This window comes from Mizuhopecten yessoensis, unplaced genomic scaffold, assembly GCF_002113885.1.
Source record: "Mizuhopecten yessoensis strain PY_sf001 unplaced genomic scaffold, ASM211388v2 scaffold10649, whole genome shotgun sequence".
Classification (NCBI taxonomy): Eukaryota; Metazoa; Mollusca; class Bivalvia; order Pectinida; family Pectinidae; genus Mizuhopecten; species Mizuhopecten yessoensis.
In genome coordinates, this window is record NW_018408652.1 from 219,509 (window position 1) to 236,923 (window position 17,415).

Consider the following 17,415-nt stretch of genomic DNA (forward strand, 5'->3'; position numbering starts at 1 on the left):
GCATATTTCTTGATTATCTCCCTTTCTAAAGCACGGTTTTCACAAAGGGGAAATCAAGGAAAAGAATGCGAAATTTGGTAAGGTATCCCCTTTTTAATCCGAAAGAGCATCATTAAGGTAGGAAGATGTTATTATGTAACAATAAATAGTGTTTATCTTTACAATGGAAACAGTATAATGCACAAATCCGTTACTTTGGACTCTAGCAAGTCCACTCATGCTAGTCCTGCACGAGCCCCGTTCGCGTTGGTCCATAAACAGCAAAAAAGTCAAGGGGCAAAATACACATCTTTACCGAGATAATCTGAAATTAGAACACCTCGATATCTTTTGAAATACTTGCCAATAAGTGAGTGTTTCTGGAATCTTTTGTATAAGTGAGTTACAGTTGTCACTCAATATCAAAATAACCACATGGTCGAGTTCTTAATAAAAAAGAAAGATATTGTACAGTTACTGTACTATCGGCCTTAGGCAAAAAAAAGATGTTTCAGGTTCTTGACCTACTCTAGATTTTACTGCTGACCCTAGATATTTTATCACCTACATGTATTTAAGATATATTGATTTAAATGTAAAAATAACATATTCTCTCTCTCCCGTCGTGTCATGCCCTAACTACGACGTATACGTACAGTACAGTACAATGTAAATTAATATAACCATGCAGGTAAAACTAGTTCACAGCCACTCATTAAAATGCTATTTTCTTCCTGTGAATTAGTTATCAACCTTTTAATGGGTTTTAATTAAGTATTTCCATCCTCTTTCTCAGAAAAAAAGTTATTCCAATGCGTAAATTCCTTCTGTCTTCTGTAACTTGTGAGAGAACTAAACCTATATACATTTGTACCTCTTCCTGAAAATTCCCCTCCCCCAGATAGCATGCATACATTGTACCTCGGCCGACGTTGGCCCAATGCATCAGGGTTGGTTGGGCCATCGTTGGAAAATGACGTTGGACCAACATTCTTTTGCAAATCGGCCCAATGTTGGCACATTTTTGGCCCAGCAACTATACTTGGTGTGGATACAACGTTGTGCCAATTAACTATAAAACTATGTTGGGTCAACATTGGGCCAATGCTTATAATTGTGGTGCATATTTGATGTTGGGCCAACGTTACACCAATGAACAAAGTTTGCTGGGCCAACGTTGGTACAATGCTGTATTTTAGTTTTTTGGTTGTAGTGGGCTTTCCATCCTATTAACATACAGCTACTGGGTTTTTTAAGGACGGTGTCAAGATATAGACACAAGAAAAGACAGAAAGAAAGATTATGGGAAAAGATGTGAATGAGAAATGAATAAAATGTTGGTGTCTGATAGAAAACAAACAGTGATTTAGATTATATTGTATCCATCCATTTTATTTTCAACACTTGCTGATTGGGAGCAGATGCCACCAGTGCAGCTGACTTTTGATTTCCTCCTTTTTTGTCTACCCCCTTCTCAGTCCCCTGCATATCTCAGCCAGTCTTTTTCAATATTGTTAACCTCGTTGTTGGTCATGGCCTTTGTTGTGAGGGATTTTTTTTTTGTACAGCCCGAAGTGAATGAGGAAAATATTCCTAGTTTATTGTGCAGAAATTCTAAGCGACAAGGGCCCAACCATAGTTAAATTTGTAAGGTAAAAATTACAAATGACCCTAGACCATTTCCTCGCTAATCTATATATACATATTTCTGTAATGCTGTCTGTAAAACAATACCAATATGCACCAATTCAATTCAGATAAAGTACTATAATATAAACATAAAACAATTAATTTGACAATAAAAGTAGGGTAATATTATTAAATCATATGTGGGTTTCAGGCTGTGTATTTTCACAGGATTTTACGCCCTTGTTAAATGGAATTTCTACAAAAGAAATAGCATAACCATATATGCAGGGTGAGGCCTCTACATATATGTCTATAAGGTCATTTTTTCGCATTTTGTATTAGAAAACACTTTTAGTAAGCTATGGGTGACATACTTTAAATTTATGTCGTTATTGGCAGGGACCTCCACCCATAGTAAGCTATAATGTGATATTTACAGTATAAACAAAATAGTTCTTAGTTCTAGAATTTAAGTCTTAAGAGTTACTTCCCTTCCATACACAGATAAAGACAATATATACATACGGACTTTAAAATATCTTGCAGTGTATATCCAAAGCATTTACATGTATACCCATATCATTCCCATCTGTTGCATACATGTAATAAATTACATCCTTTATTAAAGAGTATTTGTTGAATAAAGTAAGATTATATAGTGTACATTCACATGCAGCTCAAGTTATAGTTATTGAGAAAATTAAGTTATTTTAAGAGGTAAAACACCATAATACTTTTGATGATTGTATTGTATATTAATACATATATATACTTACATCACAATATAAAAATCACAGCTGCAGTGGATCTTCTCAGTCTGTATAAGATGTACAACAGTCTGTTGTGTGCACAATTAAAGGACTGGTCCAGTGGCGGGAGAAAACGGCTGACCTACATGTAATCTGAGATGTAATGTATAAGCAGTGCTTACAGGTGTACTTGGACATGTCCTGAGGTGATGCTATTAAATTACCCACACTGGGGTTCTGGTTTTAGTGGTATGCATGTACGAGCCCAGGAGTATCAGATAATGTTGGTAAAATATACCAAAACATTGAGTGCTATTGCAGACATAATTTTGAAAATAACAAATACATAATATAATGATCATAAATAGCATATCCATAACTGGTTCGATCTGTACGTCTTCAATTTGTTGTTTATAAAAAATAAAGAAAAGAAATCCTTTCAATTAAGTTATTACCAAATATTGTGTAATTACTATCAGTTGATTAGTGCTTGGTGGCCGAGTGTAATTATTATTTTATGCAATTTTGATTTCACATAGACAATGACAGTGGGCCAACGTTGGCTCAACACATGAAAATTAACGGTCAGTTTTACAATGTTCAACCAACGTTGGGTCAACAACATTAAGCCAACCCTGACGTAAGGTCAAACGACCAACAGCCAACATTGGGCCAACATATGTCTGCTATCTGCCCCCCCCCCCCCCCCCCCCCCCCCCNATCACCCCCTACCAAAACAAATTATATATAATCACCCCCTACCAAAACAAAATATATAAACTGTACATGAACTTGTTTAAAACCCATTTTATCTCTTAAAGTACCATTTCTATAAAAATAAGTCTTCTTGTACTGTTTATATATTTTCAGATCTAAAGGATTTGTGTATGCAGTTGGTGGCATGTGAGATTACTCAGCTCTTCATACTTGTCCTTAAAACAATGTTTGTCATATCAAAGACAGCATACAGGTCTTATTTAAGAGAAACATCTTATCTCTAAGAGAATCAGTTAAAAAATTGCTTTCACTAATGGATTCTTCAATCATAACCAATGTATCTAAGGGACCTTCTCCCTCCAAGGATGAGTTGAATCCAGTTTCTTCAAAAAGTATTTCTCAAACACTATCAGCTGATCAAATACCATCACCTGTCTTTGAAGTGTCTTTGACTGGCCAGGAATCTTCTCCAGAATTGTCCATGCATCCAGCTGTGATGGAAATAATTTCTGACAAAGATTCTTCCTCAAATGCTCACCAAATTTCACCAACTAAAATTCTACAAAATCTAAGTTCAGCTGAATTTACGCAACAGTCATCTTTGTCTTCTAATGAAATGAGTCAGAATTGTGTTAACTTAATTAGAATCACCACACCACCCCTTCATCAACCAGTAGAACGAAATGTCAGCCATGCATTAGCAGAAGATGAATCAACAGTGTCAGTTTTGCAGCAAGCACTTTCATCTCAGCCAGAAAATTCATGGAGTGTTTCTTCCATTAACAATGAGTCAGTTGCAGAACGATTGCAAATATCATTAAGACAAGAGCAAGGTTTTGATACTAATCAGTATCAATTAAGAGTTCAACAAATGAAACTAGGAGGCAATGAGTTACCCTGGAAACCAACAGCTGTCACAGAACAAGGCATTAATTTAGAACAACACACTACAACTGCATTAATTAATTCTGACAAAATTTCACCATCATCCATAGTTCTCCAAAAGGCCCAGGAAGACTTTTCTGTTATCACCCAAGATTCTGCACACATACAGGAAGAGACTCTTCCTATTGACGCGGTTATCGAAACTATTGAGGAATATGTTGACAGGGCTACAAGTTTGGAATCGGAGGTAAGTGAACCACCCAATAAAGCACCTTTGATTACAGAACCCATTGGTAGCCGGGTTCAACAGAATGCAGATTGGAATTTTGATGTGAATCTTGCCTTTGATATGCACATAAAAAAACACTCAGAAAATGAGACTATGAAAGTAGGTAAAGGTAAACCACAAGTTATTACTGGTGTGCAGAGTGGCAAATTTACTGTGACATCCAAAGGATTGGCATCGCCAAAACAAAACAGTGTTAGCTTGATCAGAAACATTCCCACATCTTCAGGGACAAGTTTGGTGGGAAGATACCAGGATGTCAGTACACTTGGAATTGAAAGCAGTGATGCTAATCGCTGGGAGGATCGAAATTTGCAATTTTCTTTAAATCCATATCCTGGAAATCTTTTGAAAGTGCAGTATACAGAAGGTGAGATGCAGACTGTCTTGCAGAAGGCATCTACAGACATGTCAACAGGACCTAAGGAGCAGATCATACAGCCTGTTTTAAATACACAGCCAATGGAACAACCACTTCACATTCAGAATGAAATGCACCGCTTAGGTCTTCATGTACAGATTGATAAAGCAGCTGACAGTGACAATGTGAGGGTGGTCAATCCTGGTCTGGGGTTCATAGTGCCGGAACAGGACAATGTGAGGGTGGTCAATCCTGGTCTGGGGTTCATAGTGCCGGAACAGAGTGCAATATCTCCACCAAAGGCTGTGTTTTTTGCAACAGAAGAACAATCGAAAAACTTTGCTGCAGGTAAAGCTCCAGAAAATACTGCTTTTTCATCAGATAAGAACATCACATCACTTGAAAAAAATATTGCTGCAATGCACAGCTTTGTTCAAACAGAGCGTGCACGTCTTGACCTGGAGAGACGTGCTGGCTTAATCACAATTAAACCTATCGAGGACATTCCAAAAGATAACAAGTCAACAAAGGTGACTGTTGGACCGACACCAGTATCTTTGAATTCATCAGGAAAGGAAAAGACAGCAGTTAGCATGCCAACTACCTCAGGTGTTGATAGTGTAAACCCAGTGAGAAGAGAGATTGCCCGCATTGTTATACTTCCAAATCAGCTTGGAGGTAAAGCAGAATTAATGGTTACAGAAGCAATGGATGGTAAATCAACTTCAAAAAAATCATTGTTGGTGCCGGTTAAAAATATTTATAGAGGAAAACAACAGGAAACCACTGATTCAGCCCAGGTGCCAGAACAAACTGCAGAAGAAGGCACTTCAAAAACACAACAGACAGGTAAAAATCTGCAAGAAAAAACATCTTACACCAAAGAAGATGCAAGGAGAAAACCAGCATTGGCTGTAAAACCACTCACTGCGTTGACTGAAGATGAGTTAAGTGTATTGCAAAGGCCAAAAAAGATTACCAGATATTTTAAAGAAAAGGCCAAAAACGTTGTTCACCAGGGAACAAAGCAGCAGAATGTACAAAATACGTCACAGGAAGAACAGGAAAGCAAGGCACCTGAGAAAGGACTCTCACAATCTAAACAAAACCTACCAAAAGAACTTCAGCAAGAAGGGTAAGTTAATGTAAACGTATTTGTATTTTAATCTTTCTCCATATATTGTAAAAGTTAAAATTACTTTGGTGAGAAAATGGTTGTGTTTTTAGCGGTTCGTGCCAGTTGAGCTTATGGTATGGTGCGTCAACTTTTTTCTTTGAACAACTTCTTAAGAACTGGAGGACCTAGGGCCATGATATTTGGCCAGTAGGTACCTGGGACAGAGTGCTATAAAGTGTCCTCAAATATATGACCTTGACCTACTTTCCATGTCACAAAGGTGTATTATTACACCTTTGTGACATGGAAAGTAGGTCAAGGTCATATATATTTGAGGTCACTTTATAGCATTGCATGTCAGGTAATATGAAAAAAACTTTAAACAACTTCTCTTGAATAACCAGAAGGCCCAGAGTAATAATACTTGGCCAGTAGGTACCTGACATGCAATGCTATAAAGTTTCCTCAAATAAATGACTTTGACCTACTTTAAAGATTATAAGGGTCAGATGTGTTTAAAACCTTTAAAAATCTTCTTAATATCCAGGAGGCCCAGAGTAGTAATATTTGGCCAGTAGGTACCTTGGACAGAGTGATGTAAAGTTTCCTAAGATAAATGACATTGACGTACTTTTGAGGTCACAGGGGTCAAATATGTAAAAAAAAAAAAAAAAAAAATCTGATTACCTAGGAGGCCCAGAGTAATGGTACTTGGCCAGTAGGTACCTAGCATGAAGTGCTATAAAGTTTCCCCAAATAAATAAGAGGCCCTGGGTGATGATATTTGACTTGAATCATTCTGTGATAGAGTAGTATAAAGTTTTCTTTCATTTCCGTGTGTTTAAGATAGAGCTGGCCAGGGTAAGAAAGGGGTGTAGGAAATTTCTATCTTACACACCATTTCAGGTGACGTGATGTCACAATGGCTCAACAATGACGTGACGTCGTAAATTTGGAAATCTCCGATGCAGCAATGCGGAAAAGACAATGTGATAAAATTAAAACCTTTTACGATGTATTTACCATACACGTTAGAAAGATGAGATTATTTTTTCTGCGAAAACATTGTTTGCAAATATGGGGTGTGCTTAATCTCGCTGACAAATTTGTTTTCGTCAAAAAAGCTTAGGAAAAAATTGATATTTTCAAATTGGTAGCCAGTCCAAACACATTTTCATGGTTTCTGAGCTTATTCTGGTAGATGGAATGAGAGAAAAATACTCTTTCATGCCGAAAAGGTGTTGGATAGGGAAAATCCACACTCAGGGTTTCCAAATTTGGAAAAACCCTCGGCTACCAAATTTGAAAACCCCTCTGGTGGAGTTTCCCTATCCTACACCCCTGGATCTGAAAGAGTTTTATATTATTTAGTCTGGAACATTTTAAAGCTAAGGAGATTCAATATATGGAAATATTTGCAAAGTACTTTAATTGAGAATATTTTCCTGTGATTGCTCAAATATCCAGGTAAGCGTTACAAGCCCTATGGGCCTGATCTTGTTCACATTGAGAAAGGAAGTGTTAAAATATCCTCATGGAAATATACAGACATAGAGATTAGTAAGACTGTTGATATATAGAATATGAAGAGTTCATATCTGAATGCACTGTGAAATTTTAATCACCATGATTGGGTCAATTTGAACACTCAACAGTCACAACAAAACATTTCTACCCTCTAGAATTTCAACTTTTATGGTATACATTGTATGTCTGCTTTAACATGGCCACAATTAAGTTTTCCAAATTATGTCAGATGTCAAAGTCCTTCATTATGACTTACGAATGAAGGGAGACATATTGTATTAGTACTGCTTAGCTCACCTGGTCCGAAGGACCAAGGTGAGCTTATGCCATACCGTGTCGTCCGTCCGTCAACAATTTCTTTCAACAACTTCTTCTTCTTAACAACTGATTGGAATTTAACTTGATTTGACTGAAAGCATCCCTAGGTGGTGGGGATTCAAAATTGTACAAGTGGCGGGGCTGACCCCCCAGGGGACTGGGGGGCGGGGCCAAATGGGAGCAATTTGGCTATATTGCTTTAAGCGACTTCTTCTATGGAACTAAATGATGGATATCAACCATAATTGACTGGAAGCATCCCTAGGTGGTGGAGATTCAAAATTATACAAATGGTGGGGTTGACCCCCCCCCAGGGGACTGAGGGGCGGGGCCAAAAGGGGACAATTTGGCTATATTGCTTTAAGCGACTTCTCCTCTGGAACTAAGAGATGGATATCAACCACATTTCACTGGAAGCACCCTTCGGTGGTGGGGATTCAAAATTGTACAAATGGTGGGGCTGACCCCCAGGGGGCTGAGGGGCAGTGCCAAAAGGAGACAATTTGGCTATATTGCTATAAATGACTTCTTCTGTAGAACTGTGCCATGGATATTGATAATAATTGGTCGCATTCATGAGAGACAGGGATTCAAAATTGTACAAATGATAGCCCCAGGCTAAGGGTATTACTTGGAAATGGTCGAGATACCCATCGTATAACCATATATACAATTGCTGAGTATAAAGAGAAGCATGCACATTTGCTTCCAGGATGGCTCTAGGATCTGGCCCCACCCTTGGAAACATAATCCCTGGGTCATAACTTTGAAACGGTTGAGATCCCCACCCCAAAACGGCCCGTAAATTTTAAACCGTTAAATATATCTTGATCAAACTTGAAATATATCTGCATCACCCACAGAAGGTGTGCAGTGCACTAGAATTAGGTATCGTGCTTCACTATATACAGAGTTACCTTTGTTTATTTTTAATACTGAAGTTTGTCCGGAGCATGAGTTTCATGTTATGTCACCTAAGTTGACCAAACTTGCCATAATTTTGTATCTTGGGAAGGAGGAATCTCGTGCCCCACTGTATATAGAGTTATGGCCCTTTGTTTATTTTTAATACCGAAGTTTGTCCACTGCTTAACTTCCATGTTATTTCACCTACGGTTGCTCCAGGATTTCAAAGTTATGGCATGGTTACATTACGACTAAAGTATGGTGGCGCTAGGTTTGCTGTTTGTCGTGGTTCTGAGTCAGGTTGCTATATTCACTTGATACTTCAGACTTGGAAGGGGTTACATGATGGACGTTGTCATCTACAACCACAGAAACACACTTAAGCTGATGAATTGACCTCTAGAATTGAACAGGTTGCAAACTACATGCTGATGGTCCAAACTATTCAGCAGCGATTTGAGACCTGCTTCTCGTTTGTTCAGTTGTAGAAAACTGATTTTGAGTCAGAAGTCAGAAAATTTGTTCCCAATACATAGCCACCAGGGCGTCACCTGTCAAACCGTAGCGTAATTAATTGAAGTGACATTGTGGCGCAACCTGGAACGATGTAGCGCCATTTGCACCGTGGCATAACCTTATTTTCAGTGCTATAAGATAAAGTTTAAGTTTGTTCTGTATTATATAACTTGTCTGCTGGACAACAGAAAAGTAGTAAAACAAAAGTAAAACAGAGTTATAGATTTTTTTATTAGATATTTTACTGCTGTCCGAGATCTATGTGTGAGTTTACAATAATCTGCAACAGTAAAAAGAAGTACCATTTTGATTGGTCAATGTAAAATGGGAACTGGACCTTATATCATCACATGTGAAGATAACGTTTTGTATATTCAGCTAAGACATCAGTTTCTGCCACACTGATAATTTACCATATTCCAATGGTTAAACTGTCATTAATGTCTTTAATATTTATTCTTTTTTTTATGATGATGATTACATAAACAATTTTTCATTGCACATTGCTTTCATTAAATTGTTTAAAATGTTATAATTGAAAAATCATTTTCAAATTGTAAAAGTATTAATCATACTGTATTTCACTCATTACAGAGGAGACATGCAGGGTTGGCAATAATGTCCATTTGACATACAATGTATATATATATTTCTAAAAATAATTTTCAGATCCACAGAGAAAGAAACACAACAATTTGTATTGGGTGATCCTAATCCTACTCCGGTGATATTGCTTCGAAACTGTGCTGGTAAGTAGCTTAAAATGTATAGCTTTATCTAGACTGTAATCCATAATATGTTCACCTTGTTAGTCATTGTGTTAAAGAAGCTCTTCCGTGATAGATTTACTTAGGTAAAATCGTCAGAATGTTAGACTCTGCATTAGGCGCAAAATAAAACAGTTTAGTTTAAGATTTGATTTTACTAATATATGACTGATTTGGTCTTTTCTATGTCATAATAAACAGTATACATTATAAAGGGTGAATGTTGTATACAAATAAAATGTCAAAAATTTATAATGTAAACCTTAAATAGGATTTCTAAACATTGCATTTAACACATATAAAAAAATGTACAACTGTTGCTTGTCTCCAGCTCAATTTACAAAAGGTAAATCTCCTTAAGGATAGATCCCTGCCCCAGTACTGCGAAACCTACTTATTTTAGCACATTATTGAACAGATAAGTGAATTGACAAATTGGCACTTCCTCATAAAACAATATACAGCATCAATTTGCACAGTCATGATGCAGCACAACATTTAAAAGTGCAATCTCCCCCAATAGAAAGTTCAAAAAGTAGGCAAGTATGCATTTACAAAACATAAATCAGGGGTCTTTGTTATCAGATAGCAAGACAGCCTGAATACTTTTATGTATGACACGAAAGTATATGAATATCATAAGTTTTAATAAAAAATCTTTTTAAATGTATGTTTTTATTATCCATAATAACTGTAATATATGGTATGGTGTGGATGCAATGTATGTCTGGTGTGAAGACATAAGGAAAGACTTAAAAATGTTTTCATAATTACTTATTTCAGAGGGCGACAACTGTTGTATTAGCTATGTTTGTGTGGAAGCACACCTATCATTAATGAAATAGCACACAAGCATTGTCACTTTGGCATTTTATAACATTTCTCCTTTATTGAAGATTAAGGCCTGAAATACAATATTTATTATTTTCATTTTCAAAAAATCCCTACTACAAAAAAATCCATATTGGAATTTTGATTTGAGATTGATTTTGCTTGTCCAAACTTAGTTTATCTTTAAGAAAGTCAATATTTATTAACTTTAATACCGAACCTTTTACAAATTAAACATTTTACACGTATAGCATAACAAGAAAACAAGCTAGAGGTTTATATTTAATCCTCTCCTCTTAACTTCATTCAAATGCTGGGTAAAGTTTAGGCAAACACTGTAAATGTGCATGTAGATACTTTAACTCTGATGGTATACAATGTAAATACCTGGTAATATTAAATTAGAAAGTGAATTTATTAAAGGTTTACTTGTTGCTTGTTATACTCCTTCATATACTTTGGACAAGGTAGGATATGGGTGTGATACAAGGCCGCAGTTACTAAAGTAGATATTTACCATCACACTCCATATCGTCACACAAGCAACTGTATTTTCTGCCTTAGTGAAACGTCACAGTTATGTTTTCCTATGTAGTTTTCATCAATCAAAAGTAAAAGTCACTGTTACTAAAAACATTTCTCCTTATTTTTCACTAAAAGTTTCACTATATTCGGAGGGTTTCATCATCAGTCCATGGTCTAGCTTAATAATGCTATAGATGAGGGGGCAATGGAAGGCATTTTTTCTACATATACCATCCACATTAACACATGCAGCCACTGTAACATGAAAAGTTCTTATTTACATTGTGGTTCAACAGCTGTAAAGTAAATTTGTATGGGTATTCACATACTTTCATATCTTTTATAGAAGTGAAGAGCGTAAAGGCATTTACGTGTCAAGAGTGTGGGCGGGGTTTCAGCCACCTTGGGGACTACAACAGTCATGTGAAAGCCCACAAAGATGGAATGCCTTTCACCTGCAATGAGTGTGGAGTAGGTTTCAGGAAAAGTGGCCATTTGATCAACCATAGTCGACGACATACGGGTGAGAAACCATTTGCCTGCACTTTTTGTAATAACAAATTCGGACAACTAGGCACTCTTAAGCGCCACCTGCGCATTCATACTGGGGAGAAGCCGTACGTATGCCCCACATGTAATAAGAGCTTTTCCCAGCTGAGTTATATGAAGGTACATAGGAGATCTCACACAGGAGAAAGACCATTCAAATGTGATATATGTGAACATAGTTTTCTACAAAGTGGAGACCTGAAGAAACACAAACTGCGCAAACATAATGCCAAGAAAGAACTGCCATGTCCACACTGTTCAAAGAGTTTTGGAGATAAAATTGACATCAAACGACATCTCAAAACACATGAAGGCAAACTTGATTGTAAAACTTGCAATAAGAAATTTGAAAATATGGAAAGTGCAAAGATCCATAAGCAGCTGTTCCACTCCAAAGGGAAGACAAAAGAACTGCCTCATCGTTGTACGATGTGTGACATAGGATTTAAACTAAAAGCCGACCTTCAGTCTCACATGAGGACATGCCATCCACTTGATATCAAGAAGGAAAAACCTAACGGTAGAGGAAAAGGAAAGAAGCGAGGAAGGAAGAGGAGAAAGCAACAACATGAGAGTGAAGATGAAGACAGTGATCAAGATTTTGAAAAGGATATGAGTGACACACCAGAGGGAGAAGGACCTACTTTTATTGTGAAGGAGGAGGTAGTGGATGAAGAACAGAAAGCCAAGGAAGAAGAGGAGAAAAAGGAAACTGTAATTAGAGGAACAAGAAAGAGGAAAGCAAGTAAATTTCAACTGAGGAAACTTTTACCAGTAAATCAGAATCACCCAAAGCGTTCAAGAAGATCAAAGAATAAAGAGACAAATTAGTTCTGTAATGAAACAAGATTGTAATAAAATTGCTGACCTTTGTGCTTATGCAAAGGCACAAGTCCTATTCACAATCTGTCATCAAAGTTACTTGGATTATGTGCTTTTTTATGTTAATGTTAATTGGCCAGTAGCTTTCTTGATTGAAAGGCTTCAAATTCACTTGCATAAATTATCCGTACTCATATTTAAGGGTGTAAAATCGTGAAATGACAACCTGTGTGGCATATAGAAATAATGTTTAGCCTGTAATTTGCTGGAATAAAAGGATGTTAAAGATGTTCAAATAAAAAATATGTTACGGTGACCTATGTAACAATGATAAAGGTCATGGGTCAAATGTTTTCTATAATCTTAAAACAGCAGAGGAACCATAAAAATCAAATCAATGATAGATTGCCTGTAGTTTGTTTGTGCTATCAAGTATGTAAAAGGAAATTACATTTCTTCATTTTCAAGGGAACATATTTGTTAATTTATGAAAATATTCTAAAACAAAACAATGGAGCCTAGAGTAAAAGAATTTGGTCTTGAGCTTGATTACCCAAGGGATGATGGGCTATCATTTTTTTAGATTGATTACTTAAACAAAATGCTGTAATTCTTTGACACAACTCCATGTCCAAAATACTCTGTTCAACCCTGTCTGTATCACCACACTGTTATACCAAACCCTGTCAGTTACAGCTGGTATCACACGTAACACTGTCATACCAAACTCTGTTAGTTATAACAAGTATCAGAGGCCTCACTGTCATACCAATCCCTGGCTGTTGTCAGTTACAGCAGGTATCACAAGCAACACTGTCATACCAAACCCTGTCAGTTACAGCAGGTATCACAAGCAACACTGTCATACCAAACTCTGTCAGATACAGCAGGTATCACAAGCCTCGCTGTCATACCAAACCCTGTCAGTTACAGCAGGTGTCACATGCAACACTGTCATACCAAACCCTGTCAGTCACAGCAAGTGTCACAAGCATCACTGTCATACCAAACCCTGTCAGTTACAGCAGGTGTCACAATCATCACTGTCATACCAAACCCTGTCAGTTACAGTAGGTGTCACAAGCATCACTGTCATACAAAACCCTGTCTGTTACAGCAGGTGTCACAATCATCACTGTCATACCAAACCCTGTCAGTTACAGTAGGTGTCACAAGCATCACTGTCATACCAAACCCTGGCCAGTTACAGTAGGTGTCACAAGCATCACCGTCATACCAAACCCTGGCCAGTTACAGCAGGTGTCACATGCAACACTGTCATACCAACCCCTGTCAGTTACAGCAGGTGTCACAATCATCACTGTCATACCAAACCCTGTCAGTTACAGTAGGTGTCACAATCATTACTGTCATACCAAACCCTGTCAGTTACAGTAGGTGTCACAAGCATAACTGTCATACCAAACCCTGGCCAGTTACAGTAGGTGTCACAAGCCTCCCCGTCATTCCAAACCCTGGCCAGTTACAGCAGGTGTCACATGCAACACTGTCATACCAAACCCTGTCAGTTACAGCAGGTGTCACAAGCAACACCGTGTATATATTCATATATATTGATTTAAAAGTTGCAGTTGTGTAATAATTGTTTGTATAATAATGTACAATGTATATATATATCTTAGCAAAATGATATACATGTCAGATGTGTAGCCTTTATTGTATTGTGAAATTAACATAACAATAATTTGCAGTAATTTTTACTTCATTAGATAGTTGCCCTATATCCATTGCCTATGTAGACCTATGCCTATGTAGACCATTGTCTGATGCATGTCCAGGTTGTTCTTTCAATGATATATGTTTACGTCTCACCAACTACATTTAAATTTCATATTAGATTTAAGTAGGAAATGGTAAACTAATATCAATCAATGCATATATTTTTAAGTTTATTGTAATTCTTTACATGTATATCTGAATGATATGAGGCTGTAATCATAATTAGATATCCGTTCAATAAAGATATGTAAACTGTGTTGATTTTTTCCCCTTGTGATGTCGTATTGTGACTATTGTATATATGTATTGTATATATATTACATTACATAATTTTGTTTGTGAGATAGATATTCAGTCAACCTGATGAAAATGATAACATCAGTTTTAAACTTACCAAAGGCATTTTCTGGACTTTTTGTTCAGATACAGAAAACGCGATGGAAGATTAAGAAGAAATGTATGGAAATCTTTAGTGGACTAAATTAATATGAGAAGGTAGTAAATTATTTACACAATTGCTAGCATTTTTGAAACAATCCAATCAGATAAGAGCAGAGAAGTGAAAATGGGTTTTGTAGCCTATGCAGAATGGTGTACAGTCATGTTGTCAAGTGGGGAAAATATTTATAGAAAATAGTATAGCAGAATACACTGCTGTTTATTACTTGTACTTTACCCTCATGGCATATGTAGATTTTTAGGTCACCTGAGCTTTAGCTCAAGTGACCTATTGCTATCCGTCTTCGTCCGTCATCCGTTAACATTTTACATTTTCAACTTAAGCTGAAATTCTGGCAAAGGGATTAATATTTCATGGGAAAGTTACTGACATCTCCCTGACCAAGTGTTGTTATTTTTCGGGTCGATCAGAAGTCCAATATGGCCACCACGGCCGCCATTTTGAAAAACTATTTCACACCTTAAGTCAAGTTCTGCTGGGCCGATTGAACTAAAAGTTGGTAGGAATGATCGACTCATGGTCCTGACACAGTGTTGTTATTTTTCGGGTCAATCAGAAATCCAATATGGCTGCCATTTTGAAAAACTATTTCAAACTTAAAAACAAGTTCTAATAGGCCGATCTAACTGAAAATCGGTCTAGGAATGATCAGCTCATGGTCCTGACAAACTTAAGTTAAAGTTATACTTAACAATTTTTTTACACTCAAATTGGTACATATTTCAACAACTAAAATAAATACTGTAGGACTCAGGTGACCGTTAAGGCCCATGGGCCTCTTGTTTGTAAACTTATATAAATTTTATATTTGTTTTATATTTATGATGATGCAACTTAGTTGCTTTGATTTTGCACCCTATGTTTTTTTTCATTCACATGCAAAAACTAGAAATTTGCTTGGTATTGCATGGCGACCCACAATCAGTATATTAATTTTAAGCATTAATTAGTTATTTGGCTTAAAATTTCCTTAGGTTTAAATTTGAGACTGCAGTGCCCCCTACCTTTATTTTCAGGATGTCCATTGACCCCAGGTACCTTTAATGCAAATTATACTGAAACATACCAAATTGTATCATGAAAGGGTTATTTATTCAGCTTACCTTGCTCAAAGGGCCAAGTGAGCTTATACCGTGGCCAGATGCATACTGAGATGAGGGGCTACCAAGTTTGTTCAAATGAATGACCTTCACCCATATTCAACTTTGTTTTATTTCCTAGCATCTTGCTTGGCTTTACCTCTCTTTTGGCTTAAATGTTGATCGTTCTTCCAGGTGAGGAAGGCAAATAGTTCTGTCCCACGGACGGGACATACCAAAGTCCTTAAATGGTAGTTGTTATTCCCTGCTTAACCTCCAACATTTTTCCCGTTGTCAGTATAATGTGGCATGGCGGAATGCTGTGCCGGGTGCCTTCTGCATGTTATTTCAGTGAGATAGCACTATAAAGTCGGCATCAGATCCATGCTATCATAAGGAGGCAAATATATCAATATACCCTGCCTCTGGCACACATACACATGCACATATGTAACATACATGGAGGCACGTCTTTTAATGACCTTGGCTGTTGATAGGACGCTAAACACGCTAACAAACAACCAACAACCAGCTGAACGGTGATGTTAGCTGGCTAGTGTTCTCCATGTCCTATTATTGTAGGGGGCTACTGTAGAATTAGGTACACCGGATAGTAGGAGCTGCTGTGACCAGAACACATGTGTACAAGTTGTTAAGACTGTGTTTATTGTATTGACGTTAGAAGACAAGGATGCTTTAATCTGTTTGATATTTTTTATTTAGAATAGAAGAATTCTATCCTTTGTGGACAAGTGTATGCTTAACATTTATTAGTGGTCAGTATTGGTTTGTGGACAAGTGTATGCGTAACATTTATTAGTGGTCAGTATTGGTCTGCGTTGTTACTATATGTACAATGTATGTCATTTTATTTAGTGTGATGTTTCTGTATATTATAGAGCTACGAAGGACAAGGTATCGGAAAATATATGTCTGAGGTAATGTCGGTAATTTTTAATTGATACCTCATATAATATCAAAATTATGAATCAGTACATTTCCTTTTGATGTATGAGAAACAGTAACTTAGTAAAAAGTAGATAGAAATATAAAGGTCCCAAATATTGCAAGGGGTGCAACAGATTTATTTTAGTAGCCTGTGTGTCCCCAAGTGGAGGTCAACAGCAAAAATCCCCAATAGTGCAGGCTATTCCCACATTTGTCGCCTCTTACGATACATGCAGTGGGTAACAGCAGGTGTATTGTTTTCTCGATCTCCTACCTGCAGGGGATGTCAGTGCTTGTCTAAGTGCAAAACAGTTGATGAACTAACCTATCCAATAAATTAATAAACAAGTTATTGTTTCTCATACATCAAAAGAAAATGTACTGATTAAAATCTTAAACAAAACTAAAAAAGCTAATAAATCGCCACACCATTACATCATGAAAATTGGTTTCACAATTTAAAAAAAAAAGGTATAATTTTTAACTTTGAACTACATGTATATATATAGTTTTGGCTGTTATATATTTCAATCTCAACTTGGAACTACATGTATATATATAGTTTTGGCTGTTATACAGTTTTGGCTGTTATATATTTCAATCTCAACTTGGAACTACATGTATATATATAGTTTTGGCTGTTATATATTTCAATCTCAACTTGGAACTACATGTATATATATAGTTTTGGCTGTTATATATTT

General features: G+C 36.7%; 1 protein-coding gene across 3 annotated transcripts; it reads left to right on the plus strand.

The window, feature by feature from the left end:
- Positions 1-4: 4 nt before the first annotated feature.
- Positions 5-14,475, plus strand: LOC110461669. 3 transcript variants are annotated; one of them, XR_002464166.1, is made up of 5 exons: positions 5-77; positions 3,228-5,741; positions 9,660-9,739; positions 11,460-13,790; positions 13,977-14,475. XR_002464166.1 is itself a non-coding variant. In XM_021515240.1 (4 exons), the coding sequence occupies exons 2-4, from the start codon at positions 3,388-3,390 to the stop codon at positions 12,491-12,493; spliced, it is 3,468 nt and encodes a 1,155-aa protein (XP_021370915.1). In that variant the 5' UTR covers positions 5-77; positions 3,228-3,387; the 3' UTR covers positions 12,494-13,931. The 3 variants fall into 3 exon arrangements, 2 of the variants coding, with proteins under 2 accessions (XP_021370915.1, XP_021370916.1); XM_021515240.1 differs by lacking the exon at positions 13,977-14,475 and having other exon boundaries at positions 11,460-13,931; XM_021515241.1 differs by lacking the exon at positions 13,977-14,475 and having other exon boundaries at positions 32-117; positions 11,460-13,931.
- Positions 14,476-17,415: the final 2,940 nt, after the last annotated feature.